This window comes from Castor canadensis, chromosome 11, assembly GCF_047511655.1.
Source record: "Castor canadensis chromosome 11, mCasCan1.hap1v2, whole genome shotgun sequence".
Classification (NCBI taxonomy): Eukaryota; Metazoa; Chordata; class Mammalia; order Rodentia; family Castoridae; genus Castor; species Castor canadensis.
In genome coordinates this window covers 70,236,990-70,258,971 of record NC_133396.1, presented here as the reverse complement: position 1 = coordinate 70,258,971, position 21,982 = coordinate 70,236,990, and the positions used below count along the sequence as shown (strand labels likewise).

At 37.1% G+C, this 21,982-nt stretch overlaps 2 protein-coding genes across 2 annotated transcripts in view; one reads left to right on the top strand and one right to left on the bottom strand.

The window, feature by feature from the left end:
* Positions 1–21,982, bottom strand: part of LOC109674272 (thyroid receptor-interacting protein 11-like) — a 939,645-nt gene that overhangs the window by 516,988 nt on the left and 400,675 nt on the right.
* Positions 8,400–9,350, top strand: LOC141414012 (olfactory receptor 2T11-like). Its single transcript, XM_074048894.1, has one exon. The coding sequence runs from the start codon at positions 8,400–8,402 to the stop codon at positions 9,348–9,350; it is 951 nt and encodes a 316-aa protein (XP_073904995.1).

Genomic DNA, 21,982 nt, shown 5'->3' with positions numbered 1-21,982 from the left:
ATGTCTCCTTTCTCAACTTCACAGGTGCTTATCTGTACCTGTGTTAATACATATTAATATCTCTATAATAATATATTAATATCTCACAGAACTTTTGTTCCTATATTTCTAAGATTGATGCATTTCACATTTACCTCACACATTCACAGGTATTTCAAAAGTGCTTGGAAAACAAGTTAAAGAGGTGTAGTTAGACAAATCCCTCAGGATAACCAAAGATTTAGTTGCTGAGAAGTACAATGCTGTTCAGAGTCCATTCCATAGACTCAGTGGCAGTTATGTGGATGTGTCCACTTCGTAATGGCTTATGCTTCCTTCTAATGTGTCAGTTTTTATGGTTTCTTACTCATTTTTTTACTTTGAATCTGGGTCTTATTGTGTTGCTGAGGCTGGCCTTGAACTAGTTGGCTCAAGTGATTCTCCTGCCTCACCATCTCTGAGTAACTGAGACTACAGGCATGTGCCACTACAATGGGGCTGTTTGCTCTATTTTAATAAAATGTCAACACACACATGGTGTATGCATTTAATACCAGTCCTTCCCAAACAGGAAATAGTCTGGGTGTTTTCTAGTCAGTTCACCAAACTACTGGAAAAGGCAATTATCAGTCAATAAAATTTCCACTTTACTAAAATAATATGTGCACTTGTGAATTAAAATTATACATTATAACTTCTTAAAATTAATTTTATATTACCAGTTGCATCTTTTCATCATATACTCTTCCAGATTATGAGGAAAAGAAAGTGAAAAATTTCCTTGCTTTTCAAAACCTACTCACCTGCATTATATGACTTTGATTCTGACCCTGATGGAGATACTGATATCTGAGAAATTATGTTATCACGCAAACAAGAGATTTATTGAGTTTCAGAACTCATGGTCTGATGTTTTGGGGCTAAACTTTGATATTAATTCATAGACAATTTCCAAAGTAGAGAAATTCATGATTCAATATACATCTGCTAGCTTGTTATGCCTAATAATGACCTTGGGACAAAAATCCCTCTAGGAGCAGCATGCAGATAAAAGCTGTGTATATATTCTGTTGGATACCAGCAAGGCTGGTCTACCAAAGACTTCATGACGTATCTTCAGAGGTACTAAGACTCATTGTGGGGTCATTCTTCAGATGAGGGATATAATTCTTTTTTATTATAAATTTGTATTAGGATATAGTCGTTGTACAACAGGAGATTCATAATGACAATACCTATTAGGCTTATATTGTACATTGATTAGATCACCCCCCATCCTCTCTCCTCCTCAATCCCCTCCCTGCCCCAAGGTTACTTTGTCCTATGTCATATAAGTATAAGAAGTCAATCAACCATATACCTTCACCTTAATCTCCTTCATTCACCCTCCCATCTCCCTCTAGTACCCTCACACACACACTGTACCTATTTTATAGTTCTGTCTTTCATTATTAATATTTAAGTTGATGTTCAAAGAGTTTTCTTGATGTATCCCCACTGTAAACATACTTTACTTTGGTCCATTCAGTCCCTTCCATTACCCTCCCTTACCTTATACCTCCCACCCACCATGTTTCAACTGCTTTCAAAACACATCCTATATCCTTTAGCTTTAAAGATGTTATCTTTTACAAGATTACTGATGCTCTATCATTCTCTTTTCCTTTTCCTCCTTCCCTGAGTTTTATAGAGTAGTTCCACTATTGCAAACATTGAACATTGATTCTATATACTTATTCACCTAAATAAATATTTTTATTTATATAGTATATAATTCTAATAATTGAAAGCATAAAACTTCCTGAAATAACTACGGAATATTTCAGACAAGAAAGAATGGTCAGAGAATCTGAAAATATTTAGTTATTTAGCATGGAGAAGACATTGTGAACCTCTATCGCCTAGAAAGTGACAGGACACCTCTGCCCTGACTTTGAATGAAATTCTACTAAGAGTTCCAACAATCATATGAGCACAATATTTGAAATATCAGATCCTGACTCTAAAATAACTTATATACATGAAGCAGGACACTTGTAACAACAGATCATTTCATGGCATTGAGAGGTTATGTACTTAAAACTGATTCATATGTAAATAATAAGCCAAAACCAGAGGCATTTTCATTTTTTTCCCAGTTGGGATTGTGTTGAGGGTAGAACTTCATAAATCTGAATGACTACCATTTTCATTAGCAAATATTCCAGCTTGTGCTTCATTTAAAGTTACAGAGACTCAAAAGCCAAGAAAATATTGACAGTTTCTGTTCTGACTAGCTGTTTGTATAGCTAGCTGAGTCTATCAAGGTGACAGATACATATCTACAACATCAGCTCTATTCATTCATACTTCTTTTGTTTCTCTGATCATTCAGGTTGATTTGATTTGATCCATTTTTATTGGTCACATAAGTGAAAACAGGACTCTTCACTTTGTTCCATGCTAGTTCCCAAGCATCTAGAAATTTCCTTGATGTAGAATATGTTTTTGGTGAATCTTAAGTAATGAGTGAGTGAAAGCCAATTCATTTGGTCAGCCTTAGCACTCTAATGTGCAATTTTTAAGTTTTAAAATCATTTTTGCTGGACATCTCAGGCTTGAAGAATTGCAGTGAAAACTGAAGTTCAAAGAAATTCGGTGAGTTTTATAAGCTCATGTAGAAGTGCATGTTAAGAATGAAGCTGAAAGCAAAGACATGTAGTTAAATTCTTTCCAGCTTTACTGATTCTTAAGAGATTTATATTAAGCATTTGAAAACGATACCAATCTCATATTAAAAATATCTGGGGCTTTGGCTGGCTTCTTCATGATATTCTTTCTCCTACGGTGCAAGCAGGATGTAAGTCCCATAGAGAGGCATTTGCTCAAGTGTGGAAACAGGAAGCACTCTCTTCCATATTTACTGAAAATTGGGGTGTGAGAACAAGTCTTAGGATTGCATTTGTCAATTGACATGATCAAAACTATCCTCACCCAGAATTTCCAAGCATTTATCAGGAAAGAGCAGTTATGTTAATGAAGTAGTGGATACATTTTGAGAGGTAAAACCAAGAAGCTTGTTTTCACATAGTTAAAACCATGTCTTTGGCCTCAACTTCTGAACAGCTAAAGGAGTCTCAAAGGATAAAGCTTCTCCTCTGCCTCCTGAGGTAAACTATGAAAAAATTTCTTCAAAGTGAGAAAGAGAATATAATTTTGATCCAATTCAGGGCTGCAAGTAATAGTTCTTTCTCATTTAAAAGATTTTTAAAAAGCGTTATCTTTCAGTACTTCAAAGAGTGAGCAAAATTATAATACATGGTATGAATATATTAAGTGGTTTCAATCTGAAAATGATTTGTATTAAGAAAAGGTATACATTACTATATTTGTGATACACATATATACATATACATACACACATAACATAATTAGGAGACTGTAAACCTGCCAGTTTTCTCACTGAAGAATACAATGATACTGTCATACCACGAAAATGGATATATCAATCCTCATACCCCAGTGACCACTTGAATCCTATTATGTACTAAAACCTAAATTATTTAGTATTTCAATAAGTACATGCTAGGTTACTTCTGCTTTCTTACTGAAAATAACACCAAGATGAATTTTTTTTTGTTTAAATATTCCAGAATTTTATTATAGGTTTTTATGTGACAATTAAAGGATAGGTATTTTTTATGGTGATTTAGAGTTTAAATTGGTATTTTTATATAAGTTGACCACTCATCTGATTATTTCCCATGAATAGAATTTCCCATGAATAGAATTTTTTACCCATTATTTTGCATCCTTTTGATATTGAGTAGGTGCTCTGACAAAGAAAAATGATAATCCTTTTCATTCATACCAGCAATTTATGAGAGTCCTCCTTTAATCTTTAATGTTCAGACAATGCAGATCTCAAGTAGAATTACAAGTTAAATAAAATTGTCTGAAACCCCATACCTATACTGCAGACTTCTATCCTGTAATTTTGACCTTTGTAACACAAGTTTCCCCGAGGAAGCTCTGTGTTTCTTATATGGTAGGGAAGAACAATCTTAGGGCCCAACACTCTGCTTTGGCCAACCAATGCCCAGATGAGTAGAACCACACCAATGGCTTCATATTTCATTATTTCATTGCCTGACACAGAACATGGATAAGGGGAAATGCCACACCAATTTTGCAGTGACCGGCACATATTAAAGGTAGAAAGAGTTAGGAGCTATTTTTACGATTTCACCAAGAAGTGTTCTAAAGGGACCTCCTGACTGACAAAAGAAACATTTTAAGTATGGAGTTTGCAGGAGCTCCCAGAAGGTACATTGAAACAGAGTTCTTTTCTCTCGTTTTTCCCTTGGAGTTCAACATATGACTGGAGATTGTACATAAGCTAGAGAAAATTTTGAATTTCTGGGAAATTCATTAACCCCATTTTGAATTTTCTTGTATTGTTGAGAACTTATGGTCAGAAATTCAAATTTTCCATGATTTAATAATGACTTTGTAAATTCTACCTTCTCTTAGCTAATTGTGTACTTACCTAATGCTTACCTAAAGGATATTTTATCTTCAAGGAACAGTAAAGTGCAGTAGCAGAGACTTTGGAAGACAGAAGCTGAGTCCTGAGTCTGGGCCCAGCTCTCCCACTCGACTTCTCCAAATATACAATGTGCATTACTACGGTGATTGACCCATACCTATGTTGTGAAGAGTAACTCTGCTAAAACACTGGAGCACGTGCAACAACACCTGAACCACAGTAAGGATTACTAAAGTGCTGGCCAACTCACCATTAGCAACTTGTGTTTATTATTTAAAATCTGAAAAATTATTTATTGGCATATTAGTTTCCCATGGCTATTATATCAGGCTACCACAAATTTAGCTTATTATATTATATCAGTATTCTAAAATCAGTCAAACTGAGCTAAAATCATAGTGCTGGGAGGGTTTTAGGCCTTACTGGAGGTGTTAGGAGATAATTCACTTTATAACCTTTTTATAGCTTCAGAAAGACTAGCCACAATTCTTGGCTTATGTTCCCCTTTGTTGAAAGCCAGGGACTCAAACACTCTCTCACATCGGCTTTGATTCTCTAGCCTCCCTCTTTTCTTCTAAGACCTTTTGTGTTACATTGAGTTCAATAGGATATTCCAGACTAATCGCCTCATCACAGAATCCTTAAATTAATAATATCTGCAAGGTCTGTTTGACTTATAAAGAAATGTATACCTGGATGCTAGGGGTTAGGGCATCAGGATCTTGGAAGAGGCATATATTTCCCACCAAACACTGGCCATCACTATTATGGTTATTAAGTTTATTAAAGCAGCAAAATAACAATAAGTTTACAATATTTTGAGAGACATTTTTCTGATAATAAAGGCAAATGCTAAGGTAGATAAAAAAATTTGCTGCTACAACAAATCATAGATAATTATTTTCTTTGTGTTCATTTAACAGAGGAAATTCAAACTTTATATTAGCATCTACAACCCAGCTTCTGGGGATATAATTAAGAGACAAATGTAATAATAACAATTGAAGTTACAAATAATAATTAGGCACTAGGTGAAGAGCAAGATGCCAGAGCAAGGGCTGATTCAGAAGACAGGGGAAGGGATGGGCCCCTGTGTTGTAAATTGTGCCACATCTTAGTTACTCTATCATCTCGGGTTGAAGCTGCAGGAAGTAATTATCTCAAACTTGTATTCAAGAACCTTACTGACTTAGAAACAAATTTTCAGCATGACCAGAAACATGTGATTCATTTGTGTTTCCTGCAATTGTTTCCTTTTAGAAAATGTGCTTGGAACTTAAGTTGTGGTAATTTTATTGTAACTGCAGATAGATTCAAAGGTTTGGTATTTTCAAAAATGTATTTCCCTCCAGCACATTTTATGTAACAATCCTACAATTATTTTAAAGAAATTCTACTAGAATTATATCATCTTAAAAACATAAAAAGAAATAACCTTCACCTTTTTGACTTCATGTATTTAAAAATCATTCAGTCATTAAACAAATACTCCTAATGTGCCAGTTATCTTTTATATGGTAGGAACAAATAGGAAACAAAATAGGGAAACAGCTTAATCACATGGAGTTTAAGTTCCAGAATTAAGAGACAAATGTAATCATATCTAATAGCTTAGATGCTTCTGAGGAATGTGAAGAAATATGAAGAAATGAATTATGAGCATCCTACACCCCTCTGAGAAGGTTGCTATTGATAAAAGTCCTGAGGACATAGCAGATCACCTTGCACAGATGTAGGAAACCCCAGAGAAGAGCGCTATGGAGGCTGAGGTTCTAGACTGCGGGTTGCCCTGAGTGAAGCACAGTGTCGGTGAGGGACAAGTGTAGACTCAGTGCAAAAACTAAGCACACTGAGGAATCCGTGATTTCAGAGGATAAAATGCCCAGGGGATCATGAAGTTATTCCAAGTTTTGAGCAGAGAGTGATATGGTTTCCTGAGTTCACTCTGATTACTATGCTGAGACAAAACTAAAAGAACACAGGAGGGAGGGCAGAGAGACCAAAGAAAAGCTCCTAGAACAACCAAGTTGAATGATAAGAATTGCAATAATGAAACCAGGCCACTAGCTTTATACCTGATGAGAGGTAAACATGTTCCATTTGAATTATTTATATTTTTAAATAAAATATTTGAATTCCCTTAATATGATGAAGAGAAAATACATTTTCTCTCCCTGAGTATGGAATAGCTTTATTAAGACATTTTTTAGTCTAACATAGGATTGTTCTTTTATATTAATAGACATAACAAAATGTATTTTAAACAATATTTATTTTCAATTGTCCTTAGAGGATGGAACGCAATATAAATGAATGTAATAGTAGGCTAATACATACTGACAAGAACTTTGTAGTTTTGACCACAGGTATTTTAGGAGGCCTGGTAAAGGAGGCCATTGTCTTGAGCTGTCTTGCAGAGTAATTGGAACATGTCAATCAGAGGGAAACTTGGAGTGAGTCAATTTAATTTTGATGTTAGAATCTCACTTTTGCATTAGATTCTATCGATTCTGTTTTGCTTTGCTATTAGTCAATTTCCACTGTCGTGACAATTATTGAACTTTTTAAACCTTTTATGACTTTCACATAGTAAAGTTCAACCAGCTAAATTTGAATTTCAGATAAGCATCAAATTTTTTTTAGTGCAAGTGTATAACAAACAAACTAAACAGCTGAGCATTCTGTATTTTTATTATGAATCCTGGCAACCTTAGTTGGAGGAGCTGAGGTTGAAATCATGAGTAAAAACACACAACTGAACTGCATCATTTGTCTGGGTTTCCCCCATTACTGGACTCTTATTTATGCATATGCAAATATGTGCTTCTCAAGCAAATGAGACATAATTTTGTGGGAGAAGGGCATTATAGTACATGTGTGGCTCTTTTTCCTTTTCTCTTTTTAATAATTCTTCGGTTCATCTGGTAAGAGAAAGACATGAAAATTCCCTTTCTAAACTGTAGCCACATGCTCTCACTTTCCTATGTATCTACTGCATAGCTTTCTAAGCCTAAATTAAGCTTTGGACTCATGGCAGGCAAGTTTTGGCAAACACCCACCTTGGTTGACTCCTTGTTCCTGTGTGTCTCTTGCTCACATGACTTCAAGCTACCAACATTTTATTTTGAACCTCTTTTTCCCACTTTCCAAACCCACATTTGCAATGGGGAGTAATGGGGGAGCAATTTGTTGGCATAATCGTAACTGCAATTTAAGAATCTATTTCTGGAAGGTTTTTTTCCAGAAAACTTAAGAGAGTCAAGAAACTATTTGAAAACAACATTTTATAGGAGCATTGGAAAAATAAATATTCTATAACAAAGCCTTGCAAACAATACTGAGGAGGTTCAAACTTAGATACAAGCAATAATAAAGAATGACAGGTTCATAAGGTACATTTCATTCATTAAGCCCCTCTAATGGCCTAGCCCTTCATTTCCTCACCTTTATTCACATTATTCATTTCACACACATTTATCCATTCAATCAATCAATGAATCAATCATCTTATTCCCCACCAGGATTTCCTTAGCCCTGTTATGGATGTGAGAAACATAGAATGAACAGAGTAGAAATGGTCAGTGCTCTACTAATTTACAGCTTACACCAATTTTGTTATTCAATTACCATGATCTATGCATATCACATGAACATAGACATAACATAAGGACCATTCTCCAACGGGAGAAAGATCCACATTTGCTACTTAATGAGATGTGTGATGGTTTGATTGTTTGTCTCTATTCTACCCCTGGTGAAAATTCATCCCAACCTGAAGCCTCTGAAGTGTCATCTCCATGCAGGTTTCTGCCACATTGACTGTCTCTGGTCTAACTTTTACTTACAGCCATTGTGTGTCCCTGTTCTCCTGGAGCTGCCATATGCAATATTAATGAGAAACAGAACTTCACCCTCTGACTTTATACTGCTGGGGCTTTTGCTGAAGAGTGAGATTACAGGGATTGTGTTTACAGTTATCTTTGTTATTTTTGTGGTGGCAGTAATGGCAAATTTGGTCATGATATTCCTGATTCAGGTGGACTCCCGCCTTCATACCCCCATGTACTTTCTCCTCAACCAACTGTCTATAATGGACACCCTTTTCATTTGTACCACTGTTCCAAAGCTCCTGGTGGACATGGTTTCTAAAGAGAAGACCATTTCCTTTGTGGGCTGTGGCCTCCAGATCTTTCTCTACTCGACCACAATTGGCTCAGAGTTCTTCCTGCTCGGCCTCATGGCCTATGACCGCTACGTGGCTGTCTGCAAACCTCTTAGGTATCCAGTTCTGATGAACCGCAAGGTGTGTCTTTTGCTGGCTGCTGGTGCCTGGTTTGGTGGCTCACTTGATGGCTTCTTACTCACCCCTATCACTATGAATATCCCTTATTGTAGTTCCCTCAGTATTAACCACTTTTTCTGTGAGATCCCTGCAGTTCTCAGACTGGCCTGCACTGACACATCCTTATATGAAGCACTGATGAACATCTGCTGTGTGCTTATGTTGCTCATTCCCGTCTCCATTATCTCTATTTCCTACTCGCTAATCTTGTTGGCAGTCCATCGCATGCACTCTGCTGAGGGCCGCAAAAAGGCCTTTACCACTTGTTCATCCCATTTGACTGCAGTCAGCATTCTCTATGGGGCTGCCTTCTACACTTATGTGGTGCCACAGTCATTCCACACACCAGAGAAGGACAAGGTGGTGTCTACCTTCTACACCATAGTCTCACCTATGCTAAACCCTCTCATCTATAGCCTCAGAAACAAGGACGTCATGGGGGCATTTAAAAGGATACTTACACATTGCTCTTCTCAGAGGGTAGTAGCAAGCATTGCTTAGTGACTCAATGCATGGTGATGGGACTTACTAAGTACTTCCTCCATGTGTTCCTATCACCTAAGACCACTGGGTCAGCTGTCAAAGTTTATTTACTATAGGCAGTTCTGATGGCTTATTTCTTCTGGATTCTTACTCCTACGGGGGAGGAGGCATGTTTCACTAGTTATGTAAAAACCTTTAAGAAAAAGAACAAAAACTATTTGTTACTTAGCAAGTTAAAATATTAATCATATCTTGGTTCTTGTTTCTATGGGAAAAAAACATAGAGCAGAGTTTATAGCAACACATTTACTAAGAACCAGGTGTTCTTCAAATTTTACTTCCGATTTAACAAAACAAAGAACCGTAAGAGGCTATCAAATTTTGGGTGACAGCTATTCTGCAATTATTTGTGTACAAAGTAAAAGACTGCTTATCCATAAGAGACAAAAAAGATAAATCACACAACTTAATCAGGTTTGTCATTATGGGAGTGACACCAATAAACTGTGAGCTCAATGTTCATCTTGGAATCTCTTGTGCTAAATGTAGCAGCTCTCAAATGCTCAGCCACAATACATTCATGATGGATGTTACAGAACCAACTATGAAAACATCAATGTCCAAGAATTACAAAACCACTCAAAGATAATAGAGTCTAATATTTAATATGAAAGAAGTTGGCTTGTCAACTTCTGTAAAGGTATAATTAGAGCATCCATGACCAGATGCTTCAAATGTCTCATCTCTGTGTGATTTGGCAACAGTGCTCTGAGTGAAGTGAGAAGACCATGAAGAATTTTTCAAAGATGAGTGACTTAAGATGCACATTTTCAAGGGATCTCTGTGTCTGTGCTGTGAAGAACAGAGAACAAACATGGATGCAAAAAGTCAACTCAAGAAGTTTCAAAGAAGAGAAAGTCACCTGAAGAAGAATAGAGACCAAAGAGGTATTAGCTCACAGATTTTATGTATATTGGGAACAAATGTTGTTTTGGCTTAAGTGAATACTGAAATCAAGGGCAGGTCATTTTAGAGCTCTGAAACTAAGGTCTTCTTTTTGTAGTCTTTAGAGCATGAAGACTACTTAAAGACAAAGGGCTAGTTGAGATCAATTAGGAGAAAAGATTTAAGACTGAAACCTGAGGCAATTGGCGTCAGATGACAAGTAAATAAAATAATGATAGAATTTGCCAAGGTGAGAAAAACACTGTTTGGGGAATGGATGAAGAAGTTGGTTAAGGACAGGGCATACTGAACTGCAATACGTACAGGTAATAGCTGGATGAAAATAAGGGGTAAGACTCAATCGTGGTATGTGGCAACATGGAGACCACTGTGGCATTCACTAGTGCAATTTCAATGGCAATGTACTTGGAGAGGGATCAAGATAAAGTGGAGAGAGAAGAAGTTGGAAAGATGAATAGAATACAAAGTTTTGGTTGAATTAATTCCCTTGTGGTTTTTTTTTTTGTAAAGGAGAGAAAATAATTTGAGCTTAGCTAGAAGGACCAATGTGTTTAATATTGATGCTATTATTGTTTTGTGATATTAGAGATATTTACACATTCAAGGTCATTACTCAATATATAGATAAAAGTAAAGATGAGTGAGAGGTGGAATAAACTTCCAGAAGGATAGCCTTTGAAAGTGGCTGAGAGTGTGGACATCAGTGGAGAAGAGGAGGGTCTGACCTTCTGTCTGTGCAAGGATCATACAGTGACTGGATCAAGAGCAGGGAAAGGCAGATATGGTTCTCATGAACACACTTTGGATGGTTTCTACTTTCTCAGTGCAATTAGAATCAAGGAGACTTCTGTGAGTGAAAAGCAGAGAGGTCTTAATAAGTGTTGGGGAAATAAAGAGAATCATCTTGGAGAGTAGAAAAGTTAGTGAACTAGGTAGATGTGTTAGGATTATAAGAAAACCATAGGATCCATTTGGAATTGAAGTTACAAATTCAAGTTAAACATGTTTATCAGATAATTCATGGCATTGATTCAGTATGGTATCTACCAGACAGTAAACACTCAATGGTATAACTACAATGAAGTATGGTAATAATAATGACAAGATCATGGTAGCAGCAGCTATTATCATTACTACCACAGAATTAGCATTGCCTCTGTGAGGAAAACATACCATATTCACATATACTTTTTTCTGTTACAGCGTGTAACAGAAGTTCAGTTTGTTTGCTTCAATGAATTGGTCTTTTTTGGGATAATTAAAATCAGAACAACCAGCATTCTTGGAAGAGTGGAACTTCTTGTAAATGCAGCATGATTTGGCATCCAAAAGCGACATACTTTCCTTCTAAATGCTAATTATTTATGTTTACAAGTTTAAAATAGCTTTACCCCCAAATGATTCTCCCTCTAGTCTGTGTGTTGTGATGGTTTCTCTGAACAGCTGAGTTCCCATCTAGTATGAGAAAATGTTCCTGTCCTTACCTTGTTGCACTTAGTGAATCTCTCCTAGGTTTTAAGAGATTTCACTGAAATATTCCACCTCCTACCAATAAACCCACTGATTATACAATCTGTTGAGTGAATTGATATCCCTAAACTTTTTCTAATTAATATTTAATTGGTTTTTAATTATTTTCACCCCAATTTCAGACATAATTTATTATTACAAAGGCTATAAGCTTGGACTTAATCCCCATGGAATTTGAATCTTGATCTTCTAATTTCTGGACTATGTTCCTCTTGGCATGTTACCTAACCTCTCTGTGCCAAACTTCACTATCTTGCTACGAGTTAAACCGATGTTATAAATGGGGAGTGGGTTTTTAGAATAGGTATTCCCTATGATTCCAGCCATTTTTCTTTGATCAGTGGGGGGGGTCTATCTTGTCATTTGTTCACTTGACACGTTTATGTGGGATTCTCCAGACACAGCTCTCACCAGAAACACGTTTCTTTTGATTCATTAAATAGCTATAAACATCAGGCATTATAACCACTGACATTCACAAAAATATCTGAGACATTCATACTTATTTCCTTTTTCCTTTGGCTTGTGAATCTATCTCCCCAGAATGAGAAATGTATAAAAAAAAATCCTCAAGTGATTGTTTTCATATTCCATCTAGACACCAGTATCATACAACTTTGAAATCATCCTTTGGCCACTTTGTAGCTAATTACAGACACTGTCTTCAAATAACAATGTATGCTTTTTGTGTTCTTTAAAACAGTGAAAAGAAACACACACAAATAAATGGCAGTAGAGTGGACCTCTGAACAACTAATGGTGACATTTGACATAGAGCATTTTCCAGATTCAACAGACCCTTCGTTGTCATCACCATCCTTAACTGGACTCTGTGTGTTAGACCACAGATGTCTGATTCTGAAACCAGCATCACTGCTTACAACCTTGCACAAGTCAGTCTGAGCCCTGAATGTCTATCTTCTTCATCTGAGTAAGCATGAACATGTTCATGTATAGAGCTCTATTCTTGCTCACTGTCACTGGTGAGTCATTTATCATCATTATCGGCTTCACCATCACTATTATCATCACTACCACACATGGACTAGGAGCTCAGGCTAGCAGTCAGAAGCCCTGCATGTGAGCTCTGTGAGACGTGGGCTATGTGCCATCCCCAGGTGCTGGCCTCCATAATGATGTCCACCTCAGACACTAGCAGGAAAGCCAGTGGAACACTGACATCCTTGTAAGCCCTTCCAAAGAGACTTGTGGTGTGAACCCTCATCAGTCCAGCATTGGTTTGTGTACAGCGTCCTCTCCATCAGACAGGCACTTTGTATGCGGTATCTCATTTGACTCTGCTATTGCTCCGGAAACATTTGGGAAAAATATAATGCATCACATAAAATCGCTATACATATAACTATTTAATTTATTGACAAATAATAATTGCCTAAAATGTCTACCTTCTTATTTATAGCCAGATTTATTTATTTCTTCCTTTCTCTTTTTCTCTTTTTTTCTTTTGCTGGAGCCATCATATTCTAGCACTCACCAGATAGATTTCTGTAATTATCAATATAATAGACACTGTACCTTTAAATATATTTCTTAGTCAACTTCTTTCATTTTATTTTGCAAAAGTTAAAGAAAAAAAATTACTCAGCATACAATCACAGCTATTCAGGACACAGAGATTGAGAGAATTGCAGTTCAAGCTCAGCAGGGCAAAAGTTACTGAAATACCATCTCAACCAATAAGCTGTGTATGGTGGTACATGCCTGACATTCCAGGAGGTGTAAATATAAGAAACAAGGTCCAGGAAAGTCTGGAAAAAAGCTTAAGCCCTTATCTGAAAAAGATCTAAAGCAAAAAGGGTAAAGGCCTGTCTCAGATGGCAGAGCACCTGACTAGCAAGCAGGAGGACCTGAGTTCAAAGTCCAAATCACAAAAAGTTCCCCATACTCTTACAATTACAGGAAATGTTTGGGAAGTTTTATTTGCAGCTATTTTATTTTCTTAGGCTCACTTAGTGACAGAAGCAATAGAGAGAAATGATCATATTGTAAATGTCATTCTCTTTTATTATGAAGTGTAACATACATATGGCATAGATGTGACAAAAAGCCCATGATTTAGTGAGTATAGACTCATGAAATGGTGCCACCTCAAGAGACAAAACATGCCCAGAGACCTCAATGTTTCCTCCAATCACCACACACCCCTGCAGCAAAAGCAAATGTCATTCTGCGTCTCATTAAGTATGACTGTGAACTGCTTAGATATGCAGAAAGTGTTATAATCTCTAGTAATCTCTGATCAGAAGACTCCTAAATTCTTGCTTAATTTGTGGAAGAATCCATGGAGGACACATGGTATACTATGAGAGGTAACAAAGTTTATTGTAGGTGAGGGTTGCCAAGAAAGGTGGGGAGTGGGGAGAGAGGATTGGTTCAAAGCATCAATATCCTGCTAGTGGGGAAAGATTTCAGAGGTCCCAGTGGGTCAGGCTAGGGTGATTGACAATTGCTCTGAGTATGTTAAGCATGAATGATGTGTAATTAATATTTATGTTTTAAGCAAGGGATTTGACATTAAATGAGGACTAAGAAATTACATGTTGTTACTTTTTCTACTGCTAATAATAATTTTCCCAGGCTCTTATTCAACCCACACTACATTTAGTTGTTATTTTTACTTAGTATCCTGCAGTTTCTGACATTTTCTCATTCAGTCACTCAAAGAGAAGCACTTTTAATTCCACAATGAAATATAACATTTATCTTGTTTTTTTAACTGTAAATTTGTTTAATTATAAAATGATTCTTACATATATGTTTATGAGCTACAATGTGATGTTTCAGTACATTGTAGAATGACCAAATAAGGTTAGTCAGCATGTCCCTTGGCTCAAATACTGATCATTTCTTTGTGGTGAGAACATTGCATTTTAAATAAGTAATGTAGATAGAGGCAAGATACAGTTATACAAAAGGTACAAAATTTACAGTAGAATCATATTGTATATAGATTTATATTTGTGTACATATTATCATTATGAGAACATTTTCAGGCCTTTCAAATGTTTGGAAATATCACAATTTTGAATATCATTTATAACTTCATAGTATCTGATCTCTAAAACAGAATTTATAGCAATTTTGCTCTTATTTTTAATATAGATTTCATCCACATTTTTGCTGACCTAACACAAACCTGATGTGAATATCTTTGTAAAGAAATTACTTGATTTGATCTGTGATTGCAATTTTATATAAACATTAGAGTCCCTTTCATTCATTCAAGTTGCTTCCCATCAAGGTCTACCAGGATATCAGGAAGACAAAATTTGATCCTTCAGTTGGGTTTCAATACCTTTTTTAATTGTTGTGCTGGGTGGGTATATTGTGGCACTTACAAGAATTCTTACACTGTATCAAGCATATCATACTTAAATTTACCCCCTCTACCACTCTTCTTTTTTTTATTTTTTATTTTATTATTCATATGTTCATTCAAGGCTTGGGTCATTTCTTCCCCCTGCCACCACCCCCTCCCTTACCACCCACTCCGCCCCCTCCCTCTTCCCCCCACCACCTCAATACCCAGCAGAAACTATTTTGCCCTTATTTCTAATTTTGTTGTAGAGAGAGTATAAGCCATAATGGAAGGAACAAGAGTTTTTGCTGGTTGAGATAAGGATAGCTATACAGGGAGTTGATTCACATTAATTTCCTGTGCGTGTGTGTTACCTTCTAGGTTAATTCTTTTTGATCTAACCTTTTCTCTAGCTCCTGGTGCCCTTTTCCTATTGGCCTCAGTTGCTTTTAAGGTATCTGCTTTAGTCTCTGTGTTAAGGGCAACAAATGCTAGCTAATTTTTTAGGTGTCTTACCTATCCTCACTCCTCCCTTGTGTGCTCTCGCTTTTATCATGTACTCAAAGTCCAATCCCATTGTTGTGTTTGCGCTTGAGCTAGTGTCCATATATGAGGGAGAACATGCGATTTTTGGTCTTTTGGGCCAGGCTAACCTCACTCAGAATGATGTTCTCCAATTCCATCCATTTACCAGCGAATGATAACATTTGTTCTTCTTCATGGCTGCATAAAATTCCATTGTGTATAGATACCACATTTTCTTAATCCATTCGTCAGTGGTGGGGCATCTTGGCTGTTTCCATAACTTGGCTATTGTGAATAGTGCTGCAATAAACGTGGGTGTGCAGGTGCCTCTGGAGTAACCTGTGTCACATTCTTTTGGGTATATCCCCAAGAGTGGTATTGCTGGATCAAATGGTAGATCAATGTCTAGCTTTTTAAGTAGCCTCCAAATTTTTTTCCAGAGTGGTACTAGTTTACATTCCCACCAACAGTGTAAGAGGGTTCCTTTTTCCCCCGCATCCTCGCCAACACCTGTTGTTGGTGGTGTTGCTAATGGTGGCTATTTTAACAGCTACCACTCTTCTTTATCCTCCCCTCCCCCATTCCTGGAATGGTTTCAACATCTATCATTTTTGTGTTTACATACATATATAAACACTTTTGTACCATATTCATTCTCCTTCCCCCTTTCAAATGCACCTCCCTCCCCACAGGTACCAACATGCTCCCAGGGCAGGACTTATTCTGCTTTCTTCTTATTGGATTTTGTAGAAGAAAAAAATAACATTTTTGCTTATTTGAGATAAAGGTAGAAACACAGGGAGTTCCCTTTTGCTATTTCCATGTATATATGTATTGTAACCCCAATTAATTCATCTCTTTCTTTTTCTTTTTTTTTTGTCCAGGAGGATGATTTTTTTGGTTTTTTGTTTATTTATTTACATGTGCATACATTGTTTGGGTCATTTCTTCACCCTGCCCCCCCTCCACCACCCTTCCCGCCCCTCAGTTTCAGGCAGGTTCCGTTCTGCCCTTTTCACTGATTTTGTTGAAGAAAGGATGTACGCATAATAAGAAAGACAAAGCTTTTTTGCTAGTTGAGTTAAGGATAGCTATACAGAGAGATTCCTACCATTGCTTTCATGTACTCATGTGTTGCAACCCATGTTGATTTAACTCTAACTGATCTTTACATTGGTTCCTGATCCCCTGCTAGTGATAACCTGTTGTTTTAAGGTTTCTGTATTAGTTCCTCTGTAATGGGCACATCAAATGCTTTCATGTTATGGGTTTTCTACCTATTCCTATATATCCTGTATGTGCTCTCCCCTTTTCTTGTGATCCAAGTCCAACCACATTGCTGCATTTGTCCTAGATCTAAAGTCCGCAAATGAGGGAGAACATACGATTTTTGGTCTTCTGAGCCTGGCTGACCTCACGCAGAATGATGTTCTCCAGTTCCATCCATTTACCTGCAATTGATAAAATTAATTTTCTTCATGGCTGAGTAAAATTTCATTGCATACAAGTACCACATTTTCTTGATCGATTCATCAGTAGTGAAGCATTTTGGATTTTTCCATAACTTGGCTATCGTGAATAGTGCTGCAATAAACATGGGTGTGTAGGTGCCTCTGGATTAACCTGTATTGCATTCCTTTGGGTATATCCCCAAGAGTGGGATTGCTGGATCATATGGCGGATATATGTTTAGATTTTTAAGAAGCCTCCAATTTTTTTTTAAGCAATGAGTTGTTCAGTTTCCAGCTGTTTGTTTGTTTTTTGTCTTTATTTTTGTTGTTGAGTTTTGGTTTTAATGCATTGTGGTCTGATAGAATGCATGGTATCATTTCTATTTTCTTATATTTGCTGAGGCTTGCTTTGTGCACTAGGATATGATTTATTTTGGAGAAGGTTCTGTGGGCTGCTGAGAAAATGTACATTGTGTAGAAGTTGGATGAAATGTTATGTAGACATCAACTAGGTCCATTTGATCTATGGTATATTTTAGATCTAGGATTTCTTTATTGATTTTTTGTTTGGATGATCTATATATTGGTGATAGTGGGGTGTTAAGTCTCCCACTACCACTGTGTTGAAGTTTATGTATATTTTTAGGTCCTTCAGAATATGTTTGATGAAATTGGGTGCTTTGATATTGGGTGCATATAGGATGATAATTTTTATTTCTTTTTGTTGTATTTCCCCTTTTATTAGTATGGAAAATCCTTCTTTATCTCATTTGATCAATGTAGGTTTGAAGTCTACTTTGTCAGAGATAAGTATTGGTACTCCTGCCTGTTTTCAGGGACCATTGGCTTGGTTAATCTTCTTCCAGCCTTTCACCCTAAGCCTATGCCTATTTCTATTGATGAGATGGGTCTCCTGTAAGCAATAAATTATTGGATCTTCTTTTTTGATCCACTTTGTCAAATGGTGTCTTTTGATGGGAGAATTAAGCCCGTTCACATTGAGTGTTAGGATTGATAAGTATGTGGTAATTCCTGTCATTTAGTTGTCTTAGTTGTTTGAGGGTTTGTATGTAGCTAAATTGATGTTACTGACTACTTTCTTGCTTTTTCTTTTCCTGTTGTTTGGTACTGCCTGCCCTTTCATGGTTCTGTTGGGTTTCACTTTCTGTGTGCAGAATCCTTGGAAGAATCTTTTGCAGTGGTGGCTTTGTGGTCATATATTGTTTTAGTTTCTGCTTATCATGGAAGACTTTTATTGCTCCATCTATTTTGAATGATATTTTTTCATTCACTGCCTGGAAGACCTCACCTCATGCTCTTCTTGCTTTTAATGTTTCTGTTGAGAAATCTGCTGTGATTTTGATGGGTTTACCTTTGTAAGTAATTTGTTTTTTACTCTCTTACAGCTTCAATATTCTTTTCTATACTCTGTGCTTGTTGTTTTAATGACAATATGTCGTGGGGTAGTTCTATTTTTTTTCAAGTCTGTTTGGTGTCCTGGAGGCTTCCTGTACCTGAATGGTCATAGTTTTCTCTAGATTTGGGGGATTTTCTGTTATTATTTTTTGACTGTATTACAAATTCATTTTGTTTGCACCTCTTCGCCTTCTCCAATGTCCATGATTCTCATGTTTGGTCTTTTGATGGAGTCATTGATTATTGCATGTTCCTTTCACAGGTCATGAGTTGTCTGTCTAGTAGTTCTTCAGTATTTCCTTTAGTTAACATTTCATCTTCAAGTTCTGGATTCTGTCTTCTGCTTGTTCTAATCTCTTGGAGTGCCTTCCATTTTGCTTTGCATTTCTGTTTTGTTCTTTTTTCTGAGGTCACTTCCTCTTGGGTCGCTTCCTCTTTATGTCGTCTATTTTCATCCTGAGTTCATTTATTTCTCTATTTATGTTGTTCTTTACTTCACTTTGTTGTTTATACAGTTCTTTTAGTTTATTTTATTTGTTCTCGTGCTTTCTCAAGTTCTCTATTGTCGAAGCCATCTGGGAACCTTGAATATTGTTTTTCTGGATTTCTGGCTTTCTTACAAGGCCAGATACCAACTCACACAGGCACAGTCTGATCTGAGACTTTTATCCCAGTTCCTTGGAGTTTTCTCACAAGGCCAGGTACCAACTCACACATGCACAGGCACAGTCTGGTCCTGAGGCTTTTGCCCCAGTTTCTTGGAGCTTTCTCACAATACCAGGTACCAAGTCACACAGGCAAGGTCCCATTGTTGGCTCTGACACTCTATTTTAGTTGTCTTGGGATTTCTTGAGTGTCTCCTGTACATTTTGGTTGACCATATCCAGTATCATCGCTATAAAATTCTCATTGATTACTTGCAGGATTTCTTCTTTCAAACTGTTCTTGTGGGCTTCCTCAGGTTCTTTGGCATACTTTATCTTTGTTTTGTTGGAGTCTGGATCTGGGTATCTGTTTTCTTGATTTCCCTCTGGTTCCTGTACTAATTTATTATTGGGGAGAAAATGGTTTCCATCTTTTTTCCGTCTTTCCATCATTCCACTTGCTGCTGTTACTGTCCCTGTACTGTGTGTAATTTAGTATCGTCTAACTTGTTATAGTAAAAATTATGATATCTATAATGGATGGGTGAGATGAGAAAGAAAGCAAAGAGTGTAAAGAAAAAAAAATACTGAGCCAAAGAAATAAACAGGGAGAGATAGTGTACTAATCAACAGTGAGCTAAATAGGCATTAGAGAGACAGAGAAAGAAAAGAAAAGAAAAAGAAGAGAGAAAAAAAATCCCAGGTTCAAATTCAATGAATTTTCAGTCTTAATAGTTCTGGTGTTACTCCTTCAGCATTCAGTCCTGGTATTGGTGTTTGAGTAGTAGTTCTGTCATTGTCTCATCAAAGGAAACACACACACACACACACACACACACACACACACACACACACAAGAAACAAACCAATAATAATAATAATAAAAAGAAAAGAAGAAAAAATAATAATAAAAAAATAGAAAAGATATGTAAAACTATAAAATAATAAAAGTTTCAGGTCCAGAAACCACACCATTTCTAGCTTAGTAGCTGTGATGTTGCTCCTTCAGCATCCAGTCATGGTGTTGGTATTTAATCAGTAGCACTGTGGTTGTCTCGCCCGGTTTTTGGGTGTGGAGACAGTTTTGTGAGCCTCTATCTGGTCTGTTTGAGGCTGCAGCTCACCTGCCACCTACTGTCAGTCAGCTGCTGCTGCAGGCTTCGTTTATTGCAGTTCACAGGAGTGAGCTGTCACACTCACCTAATCCAGCCAGCTTTGTTTATTTAGAGTTCTCCTGGTTGCTTACCCCTTCTCTTTTTTTCAGTGTAAATTCCTGCCAGCCCATTTACACTTGCAGGCCTTGTTTATTTAGAGTTCACATGGGGAACTGCCCAACCATCACTTTCTCCTGAGTGTGCCGAATGTCAACCACCGTTGCAAGACTTCCCCTCTCCAAGCTCTCTGGGTGGAGCCGCTAAACCAGCCTTCTCCAGTAGGCTTGTTTATTTACACATTTACAATTCACGTGGGGAAGTGCTCCTCCCTTTTTCTCCAGAGCTCAGGGCACCCCTCCCTCTTTGCTATGTGTCTTTTTTCAGTTGCATGTTTATTATTCAGGTTTTTATTTGCAGGGCAAGGGTCAGTCTGTCCAGGGGGCTATGCTGATTTATTCTAGGGGTGGCTGTGGGAGTACCACATGATGTTTATTTGCTCACCTGTTGGTCTGAGTCTTCCAAGCAGGTTAGGAGCTGGTGCTTGGAGACACAGGAGTCTTCCTGATTTCTCTGTATATCATGGCATTGAGGTGTGGAAGTGTTGGAGTATTGCCTTTTCTTGGTGTTTTTTTCCCACCAGGTGTTTCTCCAACATCTCAGCAAGATTTTTACTTTATGGAACACCTGCTAGCTTCCTCATCCCTCTAGTCACCATCTTGGAACCACCTAGAAATCTCCAGTTAGTTTTTTCTGTGTGTCTTCTCAAGTTTTTTATTTGTGTTGTCTTGATATTCTATTAATTGTTTTTGTATGTTCTCTTTAAATTTCTCTCTTAGCACCTCCATAACTTCCTCCTTGAGCTCCTCTTTGAGCACCTCTTTAAGGTCATCATTAAACTCATTGGGCATACATATCACTCTACTTGAGTCAGCAATTGGATATGTATTTCCTTCATTTTTTACTAAATCTTCTGTTGAGTAATTGTTAGTTTTTTGAAGGATTGTAATCCCCTGTCTTCTTCTCCCCATGTTTCTATTTTGTGCCTTGCTTCTGTATCACTGATTGGCTAGCAATGGGTTTTAATTCCTGTTATCTTTCCCTTGACTATGCTATGACTGGCTTAGACATCAGCTTGCTTGATGTGCTATTTTTGTTCCCTGACCTGGAGGTATAATTTAGCAATAACATATTCACAGATTAAATACCAGACCAATTTTTTACATAGTATATAGAGAACCTCTTGGTGATAGGATCAATAAGCAGTGGGAATTGAAGGGGATAATTGTTGTTTGGATATAGATTGATACTTAGGTTATTAAAAAGAATGGATTAGAGGAGAGGGCAGGAAGGGGGATGGAGTGAGGTGCGAGAAGGAGTGTAAGCGGTGGGAAATACAGGGTAATAGGGACCTATTTTATGTTAAGATACAATTCATTTGCTGAGGAGGAAGGTGCTTTTATCTGTGATTACAGAGGAATAAGATGGATGGGGTAATGTGTACAGTTGCTATAGTAGATTGTTCAGAGAGTGATGAGTGTGTGAAGGAGATAGGGGCTGTAGGGTGAAAGATAGGAGGAGGTAAGGAGAAGAAGGTGGAGAAAGAAGAAGAGAATGAAAGAAAAGAGCAGAAAATTAGTTGGGGGAG